Source organism: Spea bombifrons, chromosome 3, assembly GCF_027358695.1.
Source record: "Spea bombifrons isolate aSpeBom1 chromosome 3, aSpeBom1.2.pri, whole genome shotgun sequence".
Classification (NCBI taxonomy): domain Eukaryota; kingdom Metazoa; phylum Chordata; class Amphibia; order Anura; family Pelobatidae; genus Spea; species Spea bombifrons.
In genome coordinates, this window is record NC_071089.1 from 75936227 (window position 1) to 75953737 (window position 17511).

The 17511-nt window shown below is 36.2% G+C and overlaps 1 protein-coding gene across 2 annotated transcripts in view; it reads left to right on the plus strand.

The window, feature by feature from the left end:
- The window catches only part of KHDRBS2 (KH RNA binding domain containing, signal transduction associated 2), a 133333-nt gene that overhangs the window by 35542 nt on the left and 80280 nt on the right, over positions 1-17511 (plus strand). For both annotated transcript variants that reach the window (XR_008351021.1, XM_053458740.1), the window contains exon 2: positions 7575-7702. Coding sequence is in view for 1 of the 2 variants with exons in the window: in XM_053458740.1 (XP_053314715.1) it covers positions 7575-7702 (128 nt within the window). In the remaining variant the exon portion in view is untranslated. The remainder of the gene's footprint in view (positions 1-7574; positions 7703-17511) is intronic.

Sequence of the window (17511 nt, forward strand, 5' to 3'; positions counted from 1 at the left end):
TGAAAAACAATTGTAATAAAAAAATGATAAAGAAATATATATATATATATATTTTTTTTGTTGTTGTTTGTTTGTTTGTTTTTTTCTTAATAAATGATCGGGTGGGGGTGGAGGGAAGGGTTCATTTGATATAGGAAGGGTATCACAGGATTTATCAGCCATGTACCACAGGGAAGAATTTAAAACAGAATGCTCTTTCTCTCTCCTCCAGATCACAAAGATGGAGGAGAGTCAGAACATCAGTAGTAACAGTTGTGTGATTGCTATGATTGGTTGTCACAGCGATCACATAAGTATACTGGCCACTGATTGGTTCGGATGATTGGTTTTGGATGAGAAGCAGTTCCCTGATGAGAGAACGAGCTAGATGCGGTGCACACACATACTGGTTTGTCCATAGAATATTAAAGGGGTTACATTGGGTAAATAACTTGTAAATGATACAATATAAAACATAAAATGTAGCGTAGAGGTCTTATGTACAGTTTCTCTTTGAGACTGAATAACAGAATACATAATTGAACAAATTAAATGGACACGATTTTCTATCACTATGTTCAAACACATCTTAAATCATCGTACTGCGGGAAATGGGAAAAAAATAGCATTCTTAGTCCATGAAAATACCGGTACCACAGCAGGGGCTCTGATGCAGTGAACAATAATGGGCAAAACCGCTCATCTTAGTTGTATTTTGCTAGCAGTGGTGTTTTAGAGATGCCTGATGGGAGCCAGAGTTTTGCAGCAATTATTTCCTATGTGCTATTTATTGCTTACTGCTGAGCTCAAGTTAATGGGGCATTTATCTTGCTCCACACCAATACGTAGAGCCAGATAAAGTAGATATTCCCTTATAACAGAATCCTGTATTATTGCATGCAACGGACAAATTACTGTACTTATTTTATATAGTGTAGCTCTAAGGTATAGAAGGAATGATTATAGAGAACTGCTGAATTTTTGAAATTAATGGAGTCCTTCCAAACAGATAATGACATTGAACAGACATTGAAGTCAAAAGGTTTCAACAAATAGTACATTTTCATTTCTATAAAATGTTATTTCATTTGATTTACATGCATCAGTAATTTTAATTATAAATTAAAATGTTTCGCAAAGGTATATACAGTATATAAATTAAAATTGTACGTATGCCATATATTTTCTTCCACTTGAAGTATTGGCAGTTAACCCAAGATGATATTTATTGTTATCATCCCTTTCCTTAACACACTCTGCACTAACCCTGATTAAGAAAATATTTACAGCTCTATGTGCTATCACTTTGATAGTAAATCTCATTGTAAGCTTTGCAATCCCATGTTGTAACAGCAGAAACATTCACGTTTCCTTATGTCTTGATCTGATTTACAAAAAAAGTATTTGCCCCCTTTCTGAATTCTTTATTTTTTTGCTTACTTGTCACGTTGTAAATATTTCCAGTCAAAACCTTTATCACCCATCTGAAAAAAATAATTGCCCCTCTAAACCTACTAATAAGTTGCACCACCCTTGGCAGCAACAACTGAAATCAAATGTTTGTGGATGAATTTTCCCTCACTGTTCTTGGCAGAATTGTTTTAATTCAGCCACATTAGATGGTTTTATTTAGCAGGATCTGCATTTTTAAGGAGAACACAGCATCTCAATTGGATTCAAGTTGGGACTTTGACTAGGCCACTCCAAAACCTTCATTTTGATTATTTTGAGTCAGAGGTGGACTTGCTTGTGTGTGCTCCGGCTCTTTATCCTGCTACATAACACTGCTTAAGCTTTACGTCACAAACTGATGGCTGGACATTCTCCTTCAGGATTTTGTAATAGAGAGCAGAATTAAATTTGGTTAGTTGGTTGACTTAATAACTAAGGGGGCAAATACTTTTTCACATAGGGCTAGGGTTAGTCTTTTTTTTCCTTCTATACATGAAATTATGTATGTAGGATTGCAGAGATCCTTACACTGTATTGGCCACCTGGGTCTTGGTTTAGGGGTCTTGGTTTAGGGGTTTATATAGCTTGATATCACTGTTCCAGAATCTTATTTCTGTAATATTTATAATCCAGGATGTGCCGACCATATCCGCTGAGCAAATAATGATCTCTTTATCTTGTTGTACTGCAATAATAGCTGTAATAACTGTAATAAGAATAGATCTAGACAGCAGAGAATATATGAAGACTTTCAAAGAGTGTAAGATAGTGAAAGTCTGCTGATTTTGGATGAAAATTCTGAGCTTTTTTTTAGTTTTTATCCTTTTCATGGGGAGTTTCACCTCGTTTTCAGCGATATGTACAAATTGACTAATTAAGTCTAATATATATACATACATACATACCAAATATCTCCAGAACAACTACATTGACAAAACAACAGCTATTTCTAGTTTAAGTAACTTTGTTTAAGAAGTAGAATTCTTAGTAAAATGTATTTTGTGCAAAATGGAAAACTTAAACATGTTGTATCAGATTAAAACATGTGATACATAACGTAGAACGATTGCAAACCTGCCAAGAACTATTGTATTGTGTTGAATAAAATGTTTTACAGTAACCCATGATTTATTTGTTTGTTGGAATATGATGTAGAAGCGGTAATAAAAAAGCAATTTTCTTCTCTATTATAACTGTTCTTTTATAAACTGATGAATTGCAACAGTGAGCAGTTAATTATGTTACATTATTTGAATAATTAGATCAGCTATCCACAGTGCTCATTTGACCCAAACCACTATGTCCCCATGTAATTAACAAATGTTGAGCACAGTACTTAGTTTGTTCCATTACTTTTAACCTGTAGAATGTAGTGATGATTGCTGCTGGGAGTAAAAAATACTTTCAGATATGATAATTATGTATGGAGCGAGGAGAAGAAAAAAAATAAAAGGGCACTGTAAAATAATTCTCTAATTTGTAACCTGTTTTGGATAAAATCATAAACATGGTCATGGATATATATATATATATATATATATATATATATATATATATATATATATATATATATATAACACATACATATGTATATATATATTTACCCACGCATTATCTAGCCACTGACTGCTCACGTGGGTTACAACATTTCCTTAGTACAATGGTAGGCACTCATTATAATTCAGGATGCTAAAACTCCAGACAGTATCAGGCCCATAAATCATATAAGGCAACAGAATGGGAAGGGACACAGCTAAGGGGACAGTATAAAAATAAATGTTTACTTTTGTCATAGAATCTGCTTCTTTCTTTGTGCTGCCACACGGATATAGACACACAAAGGTATATCACACATGCATGCATATACACACATACACAGATATTCACATGTAAATGTCTACACACTTTCTGAAACACTGATCCAAGCTCAACCTTGCAGAAGGCAAACAATCAACTAAGGGCCTTTGAGCAAATACTGGTCAGCCTATGAAAAAATAATTTACATTGAAAAACATTGGCTTCAACTGTGGAACATTAGAATATCGAGGGTTTTTTTTATCACTTTCTGAAATTTAGCCAGGAATCAAAAGCAGCAAGGTAACGCACAAGAGGAGAGAGCACATAATGACAAGACTAGAATTGACAAAGACAAACCGATATATATATATATATATATATATATATATATATATATATATATCTTTTCACTTTTACAGTTAACAACAGAACCTGGTTCAATGATCTCCTTTGATCTGAACATCGTTAAAGTAAAGCTATTTGATCTGAGTAGCCCAATGTTGGCAATAAATAGGTTAATTACTTTTCACTGCCTGTGGCATTGTGATGTTAATTAGACACTTCTATATTTTAACAATTATGAGATCAATTAGCATTTTATATTGATGGCAATCATAGGTTAAGCAATTGTTACCACTGACAATGGATGGGCTGATTAACATACCCTTCTAGCAGTTACAAGCTACTGTATATACAAAGCTCATAAAATATAAGAAACGGGAACTGAAATGCTTTTTACCGTGCTATAGCTTCATAAGGTTTTTACTACTCTAGTGTCATAAAGGTTAGCAGCCAACACTAAGATGACCTATGGTCACTTAAAATTCAAATAAACCTATTAAATCGTCTTAAATCCTGCCTGATTACATTCTTTCTGGTTGATATATTGAAATATGATAAGTACAGTGGCGGAACTACCGGGGTCGCAGGGGTCGCGACTGCGACCGGGCCCCGGTGGCAGGGGGGCCCAAGCCAAGGGGCCGCCCGAAATCGGGCCCCGGCGGCAAGGGGCCCCAAGGTCTATGAGTTATAGACGGCCGTAGAGGCCGCATAGGCCCAGTCAGGACCGGACTGACTGGGCCTATGCGGCCTCTACGGCCGTCTATAACTCAGGGCAAAAGGGGCACTTGCCCCTTAACCCTGCAGCAGCTGCTACCGGGCCCGCCACTCTAGGGGGCCCGGGCAACCCCCACGATTAATTCCGCGGGGGGCCGCTACTTACTGGCAGACGAGGATGCCGGGGGACGCAGGAATCCAACAGTCACGTGACGTACGTGACGTACGTCACATGACCCTGCTGCGCATCTGCTTCCCCCTATACACTGAACAAGTTGGTCTGCGAGCGCCGAGCGGCACATACTTTTTACATCTTCGGTTGTTCAGGTAAGGGGAGGCTGCATGAAGGAGTATTTGAGATTGAGTGAGAGAATTAATGAATATCTGTGAAGGAGTGAGTGAATGAATGTTTGTGAATGAGTATATGTAAATGAGTATCTGAATGAGGGAATTAATGAGTATCAATGTATGAATATCTGAATGATTGAATGGATTATCTGTGAATTAGTGAGTAAATATTTGTGAATTAATATATATATGTGTGTGTGTGTGTGAGAGATAGCATGGATGTGTAAGGGGGGGCAAAGATGCCACAGGAGGGCTGTTTTGGGGCCAAAGATGCCACAGGAGGGCTGTTTTGGGGCCAAAGATGCCACAGGAGGGCTGTTATGGTGGCAAAGATGCCACAGGCGGGCTGTTATGGGGCCAAAGATGCCACAGGCGGGCTGTTATGGGGCCAAAGATGCCACAGGCGGGCTGTTATGGTGGCAAAGATGCCACAGGAGGGCTGTTATGGTGGCAAAGATGCCACAGGAGGGCTGTTATGGTGGCAAAGATGCCACAGGCGGGCTGTTATGGGGCCAAAGATGCCACAGGCGGGCTGTTATGGGGCCAAAGATGCCACAGGAGGGCTGTTATGGTGGCAAAGATGCCACAGGAGGGCTGTTATGGGGCCAAAGATGCCACAGGCGGGCTGTTATGGGGCCAAAGATGCCACAGGCGGGGTGTTTTGGTGGCAAAGATGCCACAGGCGGGCTGTTTTGGTGGCAAAAATGCCACAGTCAGGCTGTTTTGGTGGAAAGATTATTTATGTATTCAAAGAAAAAGGGGCGCATGTACAAAAAGGGCCCTATGTACATGCGCCCCTTTTTCTTTGATTATGCCCTTTGAACATGCGCCCCTTTTTCTTTGATTTTTTTACAGAAATGATTCAATATGTAAATTGAATTTGTTGAAAAAAAATTGTTGGGTAAAAATCATGTTTTTTTGGGGGGGTGGGGGGCCCTTAACAGATTCTCGCACCCGGGCCCTGAGGGGTCTAGTTACGCCCCTGGATAAGTACATCAATAAATACATGAATCATGTATATAGTCTTTTCATAATACTGTATTTGCTCGATTATAGGACGACCCTGATTATAAGATGACCCCCCAAAATCTGAATATTAATTTAGAAAAAAAGAAAAAGCCTGAAAAGAAGATGACCCTATAGGGAAAAAGTTTTACTAGTAAATGTTAATTCATGTAAACTATGTAAACTATTTTTTTTTATAAAAGCTATGATTGAGAAAAACATTTTTTTTTGTTTTTATTTCCTTTTATTTTCCAACCTGTCCCCCAGTTATGCACATCTGCCCCCAGACTTGCCACTCTGCCCCAGAAATGCCTTATACCCCCTATCTACCACTGTGCCCTATGATATGCCTTTTAACCTTCTAAATGCCACTGTGCCCCATAACATGCCTTTTGTGCCACTCTGCCTCCAGAAATGCCTTATACCCCTATATGCCACTCTGGCATTTAGGGGGTTAAAAGGCATATTATGGGGCAGAGTGGCATATAGGGAGGTATAAGGCATTTCAGGAGGCAGAGTGGCGTATAGAGGGTTAAAGGGCATTTCTGGAGGCAGAGTGGCATTAAGGGGGTTAAAATGCATTTCATAGAGCACTCTGCCTACAGAAATGCCTTATGCCCCCCATTTAACACTCCTGTCTGACAGCCGGGGAAGGTCTGCGTGATGGAGGCAGACAACCCCTGCTGCTAACAGGACCTCCTTCCGGCTGCAGTGGAAGTTGCCTACGCGAATCGTGTAGACATCTCCCCGCTGCCATTACTACACACCAGGGAGTCAGAAGCACCGGTAAGTTTGGGGGGGGTTAAATGGGGGGGGGGCATAAGACAGGAGGATCCAGGTCCCCTGCAGCGCTGTGGGGGATCTGGATCTTAGTCTAGATTTGTCGGACCTATTTGAGGTCTGATTATAAGACGACCCCGATTATAAGACCAGGGGTATTTTTCGGAGCATTTGCTCTGAAAAAAACCTTGTCTTATAATCGAGCAAATACGGTACTTACCTGCCTGTCTACACTATATTGGTGGTTTTAAAAAGTTAAAAATCAGAACTTTTCATTCCCTTGTGAATACAATATACAGATGGAGATCTCTACCACAGATTGCTAAAATGTCTAATTTTCTCAATTTGAATCTAATATAGCTTCTGTTTAATAATTTTGTAATTAATTTGAGGGTTTTTGTGAATTTAGGTATGGATACAATAAATGAAACTGAGAGAGATGTTGCAAATGTGAATTACTTGAGGGCAAAGTTAGTTAATTAATATGTAGCCACCACTCATGCCTACTCTGAAAAAAACAATGTTAGATTATTAATCACCAATAGATTCCAATATCCATAGTGCCAAATTTCTGTCCAAGGTAATCCTAATCCAAGGTGTTATAACTAGTCCTCTGCTTATAGCACTGCAAGTTTTCCAAGGTTTCCATGATGATTTATTCAGCTGGTTTATAATATTCATACAGATTTTCTGAATAAGACATCCAGTATTTGTTGATCTGTAAAAAAATTAAACTACAAAGATGAATGTTGAATTATTACTGAAATTACTGAACTGTGTATGTTGTTTTTTCTATTGTCACTGATTTGTTAAATCCTTAATTCATTAGTTTGTGTTAAAAAATGTTTTGCTTGTTTACTTGCTTTACTGGTATTGATATTTTGATTACAAATGTGCAGTTACAAATTGATCTGTATAAAATGTTTCATTATAGCTTGACGAACTATTGACATCTATATACATCCAATATCAACTAAATTCTTTAAATTAAATAGCGTTTATTAGTATTTGTAGAAATAATTTTTTTTTTAATTATCATCGTTTCTAAAATATAATACAAGTGTTTCCTTTTGAGCTAACTTCAAAAATAAAGCAAGGACATTTCTATTCCTTCTGTTGTCACCTTTGTGTTATTATTATTTTTCTGTTTTCTACAGAAATTGAAAAGTTTCAAGATTCCGAGGTAAAGAAGGAAGACGAGGAAAAGAAATATCTAGATATAATAAGCAACAAAAACATCAAACTATCTGAGAGAGTATTGATACCAGTAAAGCAGTATCCAAAGGTATTATTTTTCTATTGCATAACAAATATATGACTATTTGTAAGTGAATGGGATGGATCATGAACCAAGACACTACAGTTGTAACAACAAGCAACCTTGGCTCTTAGAAGAAAGGGCTAGTGGTAGTTTTTTTCTTCATCAAGGAACTTGCTCAAGTGTCCTCCTTCTGAGATGTCTGTTCCAACCCCCAAAAAAACTAAAATAGTTATTTTAATGTGTAATGCAATACATGGTGTTTCCCAGAGCATCTGTTGTACCCATTCCACCAGCAGGATGTGTTAGAGCGGTTGACAGGTTGCCTTAGGGAAAACAATGCTATCTCATGTGTTGAAAAGAAAATCTCGAAAGTTATATACAGTAACAACACAATGTTTGTCACATTGGTTATAAACCATTATCTAGTATCCATGTTATCAAGAGGTGCGATTGTGATATTAACATTGTTTTTTTTATTTCAGTTTTACATGGTTTCATCAGTGTATTCTAATAATAGAGTGATAAGTATAGCTTCCCTTTGGCAATTTTCATACATTCTTATCCAGCCCCTTTATATGTTCTTCTCGTTTATCATCCCATGGTAAATTGGTATACAATTAAGAGACATCTTTCTAGAACAAAGTAGAATGGTTAAGGTTGAACATCATGGAATGTTAAGTTTAAGTGGAGTGCTAGTGCTTCAGACAATATTAATTATTAATTAAAAAATAATCTGTTGCAACTAAACTGATTATGCACAGGATACAAAGATTATATGCAGGGAAGTTGATGAATTATGTAAATTAGGAGGTGGAGGAGAAATGAGATATATGTCTAAGTGAGTTTCTAAGTGAATGTTAAGTCTACTTAACAAACAAAAAACTATGTAACTATATAAATTATAAGGATGGCTTTAGGAATATCTCTTCCAAATGATAAATGTTGCTATTATAGATTCTTAAGTAACCGTAAACACTGTACTTTGTACTAGATTTACAAAACTAAATGGTGAAACTAAGAGTAACTTCAGAAACTGGAAACATGAATAAGAAAAAAGGTATGGAGATTAGTTACCACATTGTTATTATTCAATCTAGTTTCATATTTGATATACAGCGAGAAGATTAAAAAAAAAACCTCAGAGACTGTCCAGACGGATATCTTAATCTAATGCCTATGAAACTAGTTAAGATAGAACAGAAAAGTTGTTTAACAGTCAACCATCTGTACCATTTGGGTCTGGGTATTATGTGCATCCAAAAATACGGATGCTTGCCTGTAGATGAATATATGATGATTGGGAAACTATTTTATGACCATAAATAGATATAACAAATGTTTTCAAAATGGCAACAATTAAATGCCAGGCAACAGTTTTCTTGCAGAAGTCTGGGAACAGTTTCTCACACGTTTCTATAGCACTACATATAGCACATAATCAGTAGCAATATGCTCATGTAGAGGACAATCTACAAAGACTTGCACAAGGAGTAGAAGCTATACCTTTTTTTTATTACTGTTCTGTTTTTTTTTCAAGATTTGTACATCATTTCACAAACAGGTATATCTTATAAAGTGATTAATACTTGTATTTCCAAAAACAAATATAGAACCTCATCTGGATGACGGGCAAACCATCCAAAGGCATCTGCAGCCAAATGCATTCCATAAAATTAGAGACAGAAAAATTAGAGCATAATGAGAGTAAAACAATGCATAACCATTTAAAGTAAGATAACAAAGCCAAACCATAATAAAAAATGGATTCCCTTTACAGGTGGACCATATTAATTCCCGTACCACTAAAATATTGGGCCAAACCTGCAAATGACAATGTGGACATGGGGCATATTTTGGATTAAAAGGGAAAAAATTATAACGGACAGCTTGTACAATTATCTGCTGACATAAGTTGTTTACAAAGGCCTAAGCCCATAAGTAAGGATCATAAGAGACAATTTAAACAACTCTGGTACCTCAAACTTCCGCAGTAAAACTAAATCTTTAGTTTCTCAGATGGACTACTTTCTTTATCCATTCTAGAATGGAAGACGATTCAATGTTCTCTATTGAATAGCAATGGATTTATCGAACTTGGTTGTAGCCCTGAATGTAAAACATAAAATATATGTGGCCTAAGACAGAATGAACAAATCACTGTCAGTTTCATAAATGACTGTAGTGACAGTTGACCATGCTTTGCTCACTTGTCACTTTACTAATCACCAACTGTCACCTCACTAATCCACTTTTTAATGTGAAAACATGTATGAGGTCTAATATTAACGCTCATATCAAGTAAAATTAGAGATGGCATAAACAGACAGGCTGCATCACTGCAGTACTTCAGTATTGTGAAATGTGTAGACCATATCTAATCAGCCAGCAGATCATGATGAAATGTTGACCCTAAGGAGAAACAAATCTTCCAGCACCTACGTAGAGTTCAGAACTTGCCATCTAGGTTGCATGACAAACTATTCAGCCAATCATAGCATTGAATAGTCATTAAAACTTCAAACGTGCTGACTATGAGACTGATAATGAACAATACAAGTGGATATACAATAGATTCCAAATGATGACAAAGCTTATTGTATATTTATTTTATTACCTAATATTTTTTTGTGTATTAATTCATACATTGCATATACTATAAACCTCAAGTTTATGATTAAAAAAATAAATTGATAGCCTTGCTTTTTTTTGCAAATCGTAAATAACAAATTATGCAGTGAATTACTTTCTCAGATGCTGTATTAACTCAAAGAACACCTGTCGGCATACAGTCAATACTTCACCTATAGAAACATATTTTGGAAGACCACATTACTTATACAATATTTAATTGAATAATATGTCACGTTACCTGTATATATCACAAGGAGCACCCCATGTATTATATCTCTATAAATCAACCTATATATGATTGGTATAGTGTAGTCAAAAAATCAATTTTAAAGCAGAATCCTTTACACTGAATTGAAAGGTGTTACTTCATGAATAGGAAACACTCTATTAATCACAGTGTGAGAGCACCGTGTATGTCTTATTTATCATTTTTGGACTTGCCTGATGTAACATCCCTTGATATTGCTTATTTACAGTCTAGAACAAATATATCATGAAAACATAGAAATGGCATGAGAACATTTTGTGGATCTCATTAAAAAATAACGGTTTAAGAAATATCTCCAAATTTCCTCTGTTTTAACAAGTCAAAGCCATTTCAGATATTTAATTAAGTTCTTTTTATTACTGATGGAACACATAAAGATGCAATTAGTTTTAAGTATTCCATAAACACTCTCATGTCATTTAGCATATGACTTTTTTCTCATTGTTATTCCCCCCCCCCAATATAAACTGCAACAGCAAAAATACATGCATTACAGTGCAAATTTCTAATTTGAAGAGAGTTTAGTGTTGTAAGATTTGTTATTAATAGTATAAAGGATTAGCGAGTGTCGGTGTATAAAGAAAAAAATCATTCACTTTAAAATGTAGGATATATATATATATATATATATATATATATAGATATATACACACTGAATATCGTTCATGTATAACTGTTATGAGATAAAGAGTGCAAATTACAAGTATTTTTTTTAATTTACATTTTTGTTTTTGCTACTCACATGATTCTAAGAGGACAGCATGACCTTATTCTCTGTCAATACCAGTATTTCTTAACATGTGTTAATGTTATTGTCTGTATGTTGTCAATTTTAATGTTTTTAGGCTTCACTTGCCATTTGTAATAGGCTATGAAATTTGCTCATCAGTATAAATAAAATGTAACGTAATATAATTTGCTACTAACAATCTGACGGGTCTCCAGATGATCTAGATATTGGTGCATATCGGTACTTTTTTGGTTGGTTTTTGGCCCATTCGTTTTCAGCCAACTAATTTTGTTCCTTGCTCATTCGGTTCAGCTGAAAATTTGGGGAGCATTTTTAATTCAGGAACAAAATTTGTTGCCTGGTTCTCACATTCACTTTCAGTTCACACTCCCTCTCACGTTTTCTAAATGTTTCTCTACCTTCTCTGTATACCACTTTTGCTTCACAATCTGAATCCCCATTGACATTACCCGGTTGGAACTTACAATGATCCTCCAATCTAGGCATGCCCTCCTGGGGAACTTCCCCAAAAGGGTGGAGCCACCAGACACACCCTCTGCCCAACTGAGGTAACGAGGGAGAGACCGTCCCCGTGGCTCAGCCCTTTTGGGAAAGTGCACAGTGTCCCCTGTGCACTCTGCCCCTAAATTTTCAGCCGAACCAAATGGGCAATGAACAAAATTTGTTGCCCAAAAACTAATGGGCCAAAACAAACCGAAACCATTTGCACATGTCCACTAATTAGCAACCACTAGGAACAGAATTATGCCTTGTCCAGATGGAGATCAAGGAGGGACAAATTGTCTTTCTTATGAATTAACATGTATTAATCTCTATTTCTAGTTGCATCTTAATCAGTGTTTTATCAGATACTGTAGGTTCTTTTTCTTCTCACTTTATCAGCTAGTAGGGTTTTAGCACCCAGTAATCTTTCCTCTTCTGTTATTCGGTAGAGCTATTATTTCTGTTTGTGCTTAAATACTCGTTTACCTTAATATTGAACTAGGAACAAACAGTTGTTTAAATAAAAAAACAAACAGTGCTTTCAACTTCCATATCTGATATATATATATATATGTATATATATATATATATGTATATATATATGTATGTATATATATATACCGTATTGGCTCGGATATAGGCCGCCCCCGTATATAGGCCGCACCCTAAAAGTTTGGTGCTTTTTTAAAGAAAAAGTTTTTTTCTTTAAAAAAGCACCAAAAGACAGGCTGCCACTCTGTCCCTCCCCCCCCCGAGATATGCTGCCACTCTGTCCTCCCCCCCTCGAGATACGCTGCCACTCTGTCCTCCCCCCCCTCGAGATACGCTGCCACTCTGTCCTCTCCCCCCCGAGATATGCTGCCACTCTGTCCTCCCCCCCCTCGAGATACGCTGCCACTCTGTCCTCTCCCCCCCCGAGATATGCTGCCACTCTGTCCTCCCCCCCAACTTACCAGAGTAGACTCCCGGGTGTCTTACGGGGCCGGTGCATCTATGCACATCGTGTATACAACTCCCGGCGCCGGCACTCAGCGGAAGTGCCGGAACCGGAAGTTGTATACGCGTATGGCGTAGGTGTCTTCCGCCGGCCCTGCAAGACACCCGGGAGTCTGCCCTGGTAAGTCGGGGGGGTTAAAATGCATCGTGTGGACGTTCACCGGCAACGGCGCATCGCCGCTGCCGGTGAACGTCCGTGCGATGCGCTTAGACAACCTCCCGTGCCGGTACTCCCCCCGTGGAAAGTGCCGGCAGGGGAGGCTGTCTGAGCGTATCAGAGAGTAGGATACGGGTCCCCTGCACCGCTGCGGGGGATCTGTATCCTAACCCCGCTGCCTGCCCGGCGCCCGGGACTGTATGTCCCGGGCGTCGGGCGCTAGACCCCGAATATAGGCCGCACCCCCACTTTAAAGTCTTAAAGTGGGGGAAAAAAATGCGGCCTATATTCGGGCCAATACGGTATATATATATATAGTTAGTTAAAGCATCTAATCTTGTGGAATCTTGTGGCATGAAAATCCGTTAAATACTGTTAAAATAGATTACAGAGACATACTGTTTGCAGATTATATTATGCAGAGTTATGCCAGTGAATCAGTGTATGCCTGTTTAGTTTGTGATAATTCAACCCATGCCAAAGGCTATCTTTCAACTAAAATGTACATTTTATATGATGCTGTCTTTACAACACTTTAGCCTAGCCAAACAGATGGCTTGATTTGGTTTGTTAATTTTATGTTAAGCCCAAACTTGTGATGATATATAACTGTATATATGTGTTTGTCAACAAAGAAACCCATAGAAAATATTTTGTTGCTTAGGGTGGATATTTATCTATGTTTTCTTCTTTAGAAAATAAAAAATATGGTAAGTACTGACACAGTAATATTCTTTATTGAAAAGAAAATGCCCTAAGGATTCCCCATAAGAGCAAAACCATTATATACACATACTTTTCTTCTGATATCAGTAAAACACCCCAAGTCTTGCATCTTAACATCACATTTACAATAAGCTTGTTTTGCAATGTGGGGCAATTAAAATGATAATAGTGTTTGAAATATCATTAGACTTTATAGTCTTTATACGTTAAAGTCTTTATAGACTTTATGGCCTTTATATTCATTAAAATAGGGCACTCATTTAAATGTCATGCTTTATACTACCAACTTGAATTAGAAGACAAATATTGTGCCACATTAATGCTGCATCTACAATTTTGAGGGGGGAAAAACTCTGGCAAAAAGAAAATCAGCATGAATTATGCAAATATATATTTCTGTTCTTAAATAGTTTTTTTCCAGCTAAGTGTTCTGTGCATTGCTATAGATACAGAAGATGTTCTGTTGGGTTTGGCACACCTGCTGTGACATTACATGGATATTTTTGCATTATCTTTTACACATATTTTGCTTGAGGAAAAGATATATTGCTGACATAGAGAAACTGAATCAAATCTACCCAGAAGTGTATTTGCTTTTAAGAAACTGTATACTTCACATATATAATTTAAGAGTTATGTTGTGCTTTACTGACTGTTCTTGACTAACAAGTTGTTGTTCAAAAACTTTTTAAAACAAGTGCTACTTATAAAAACATAATGTACAATACAGTAAATACAGAATGTATAATACATAATGGACACAGAGTTTAAATAAAACTAGACACTTATTCTAGTCACTTTAATACACACATTTTATAAAAAGGCAAAGTGTATGCAAATTTTCTTTTTTAATCTCATCTTCTGTCCAATTCCCCATCAACCTCATAATAGTTTCTAAGGTCACATGACCCTCCTCCCCTTCTTTTTATGTTCATGTTTTGTCATTATTGTATATTAGCAATTTTAAACTTTTTCCCAGCATCAAATAAGTACTGAGTTTTCAGGTAGGAGTGGGAAGAAATAAAATAATGGCACCTTTCAAGCAACAGACATTTCTTTAGGAAAAAAAAAACTGTTTCACCCCAGAGTTACTGAGGTCAGTCATGTCACTTGTCAAACATAATATTTCAATAGTTGAATTAAGTAATTGCTCCTGTATGACATTGTGTAATATTCACCGTAATTACTGGGAAACAAAAACACTGTTTTTGCCATGATATAAATCAGATTAGCCAATACAGCTTGCCCAAAAACTGAAGATAAGAAACATAGAGTGATTACATTTTATTTGATGACTTTGCTGTATATGTCAAGTGAAAAAAATTTTTTAATTATTTTTTATCCTTTTTATTCACAAAAATTAAAATCTATTTCCACACAGGGCTGTGACCGAATTGTTTGTGGGGTGCCCAAGGGAACAGGAGTGTGGAAGTAGTGAAGTTTTCAATTATTGCATATGCCTGATCCCAAGCATCAAGGAAGTTAATTGATGATGAGTATCTGAATTCATCACCAGATGCCTAAAGGCTCTCTTTTATCTTAAAGTAGGCCTGTCTTTTAGGATATCCTAACAAATACAGCAATATTTACAAATAATTATTATACACATCTGCAGTATATTCACATAAAAAAGGCATGTATTCTTTATGAAAGATATTTTTTTGCAAGTTTTAACCCTTTCATGGTAATAGCTACTGTATATGGTTTCATTGCTCTAAAACGCAAGTCCAGATTTTTTGGTTTTTATCATGGTAATGTCTTGAGCTAAGTCTGTATTTTAAACATCAATTAAAACATTTTTTTATGAATGTATAGCATACAGTTTCGACCAAACACAGTGCATCAATCTAGCCTAACTGCATAATGTCCCTAGGGACATCAGCACCTACTCTGGCATAGATTTCATTTTTAATGTGTCCTACACATTGCAAGGCACTTAGGGAGCACCAGGTTATGACTTCATAACCACTCTACACCTCATGTGACCCCAGCCCTAGATGCCTAAAGAGGGGAGGTAGTAAAATATTATTACATGGAGATATGCACCACTGCCCTGGACTGAAGCAGATAAATCTGACATCCATTGCTCACATTGCAATACTCCAGGGACAAAAGAACAGTAATGTGAAGTTAGTTATTAGCAGTGATGGGCCTCCGCATGGGTCCACTTTAACTATAATCTGCCACCTCTTAAGAAGAAATGTCAACATACAAGATTCTTGGAACACACTGCTGGACCTACTCTGAAAGTACATAATCATAGGGATAATGTGAAAATATGCATATTGTTACTAATATGAAAATTCAGACATTTCTGAATACGTGGTAAAATAATTTCAGACTTAAAATAGTTAGGTTAGTAGTTTTTTAATTGCCAAACTCATCAGAGTTCATTTGCATTGGTGTCAAAATCAAATTTGATTAACGTCAATAAAACACATGATTCTGCATCAGGTGGAAATGCATACTGTGATTATTTCAAAAAATTCAGCAATAGATTGTGATGCTGCTATTAGTGTCTAATTAAAGTCAGCAATTATGCAGTGAGTTGATCTTTCAGCAACTGTTGTACAGTCTACTAGCAATTAAACATAAATTTAATACTTGCAAAAGATGTATACGTGAATTCGCATAACTATTAGCATTTTAATAAACACATCTAAAAAGGTCTCCCCATGTTTTTAATATGCAGTTAAATAGTACACATATGTTTTCCTATGCCAAGAAAAGGAATACACGTTTATTGTGCTGGATTCAATGCCAGAAATACATTGATCACAAGTAATTGAATAACAATCACCCCATAGACTGCAGTAGAAAATTTAAATTATCTATCTATCTATCTATCTATCTATCTATCTATCTATCTATCTATCTATCTATCTATCTATCTATCATCTATCTATCTATCTATCTATCTAGCTCTCTATCTATCTGTAATAAACTGCACAAAATGTATTTACTGAGATAAAATGTATCTATATGCTTATTATCTCATCTTTCCTCTGAAGTCTAAGGAAAGATTGTTTTTAATAACTTGTGGTCCCCAACAATGAATCCAGCCCATTATCTACTAATATTTTTTTGTCTTTTTTGTTATTTTTTTAGGTTGCTATAATTTTTTAAATAGGACTATATTTGTTGGACATACTAATTTAATCCGTTTTGTTATTGCACATGTTATGCAAAATATTATTTATTTTCATTTTTTTTATACAAAAATGGGTTCATGTAATATTTTTTATTCAAATGGTCTAGAACAATGTGATAATTGTTGAACTTCATAATGTATCTCAATCAACTTAACATATTCATTAAACTATATACCTTGACCAAACTGACAAGTATATTGCTTTTAAACCCTTCATTTATTATTTTGTAAGCTTTTAAACAAAAAATGGTTCAATTATATATATTCCGTATTATGTTATGTTTTATCACAGAGACATGTTTTTGGTCAGGTTAACAGATCACTTTGGGGGATTGAATCTCTTGTCTGTGTTGTTATCCAAGGCAATAATGGATACAATAAATTACAATTAAATTACAATTACTATTAATTTATCTTTTGTGGCTTATGCCCAAAAACCCTATCTGCTGCAGTCTGACATTTATTCCTTTGCTATACCAACTATTGCTATGAAGATTTTCTGCCATTTTCAAAATGCAGAGTTTTCATCAACTATTTGAGGAGAAAGGGATACAGTTATTAAATCAACATTGTCTAATCATATTGTGTCACTTAAGCAGTGAGTTAATATTGTGAATATCATTAAAACATACCACCCTTTAATCTATTGTTGCATTACTATGTTTGTATC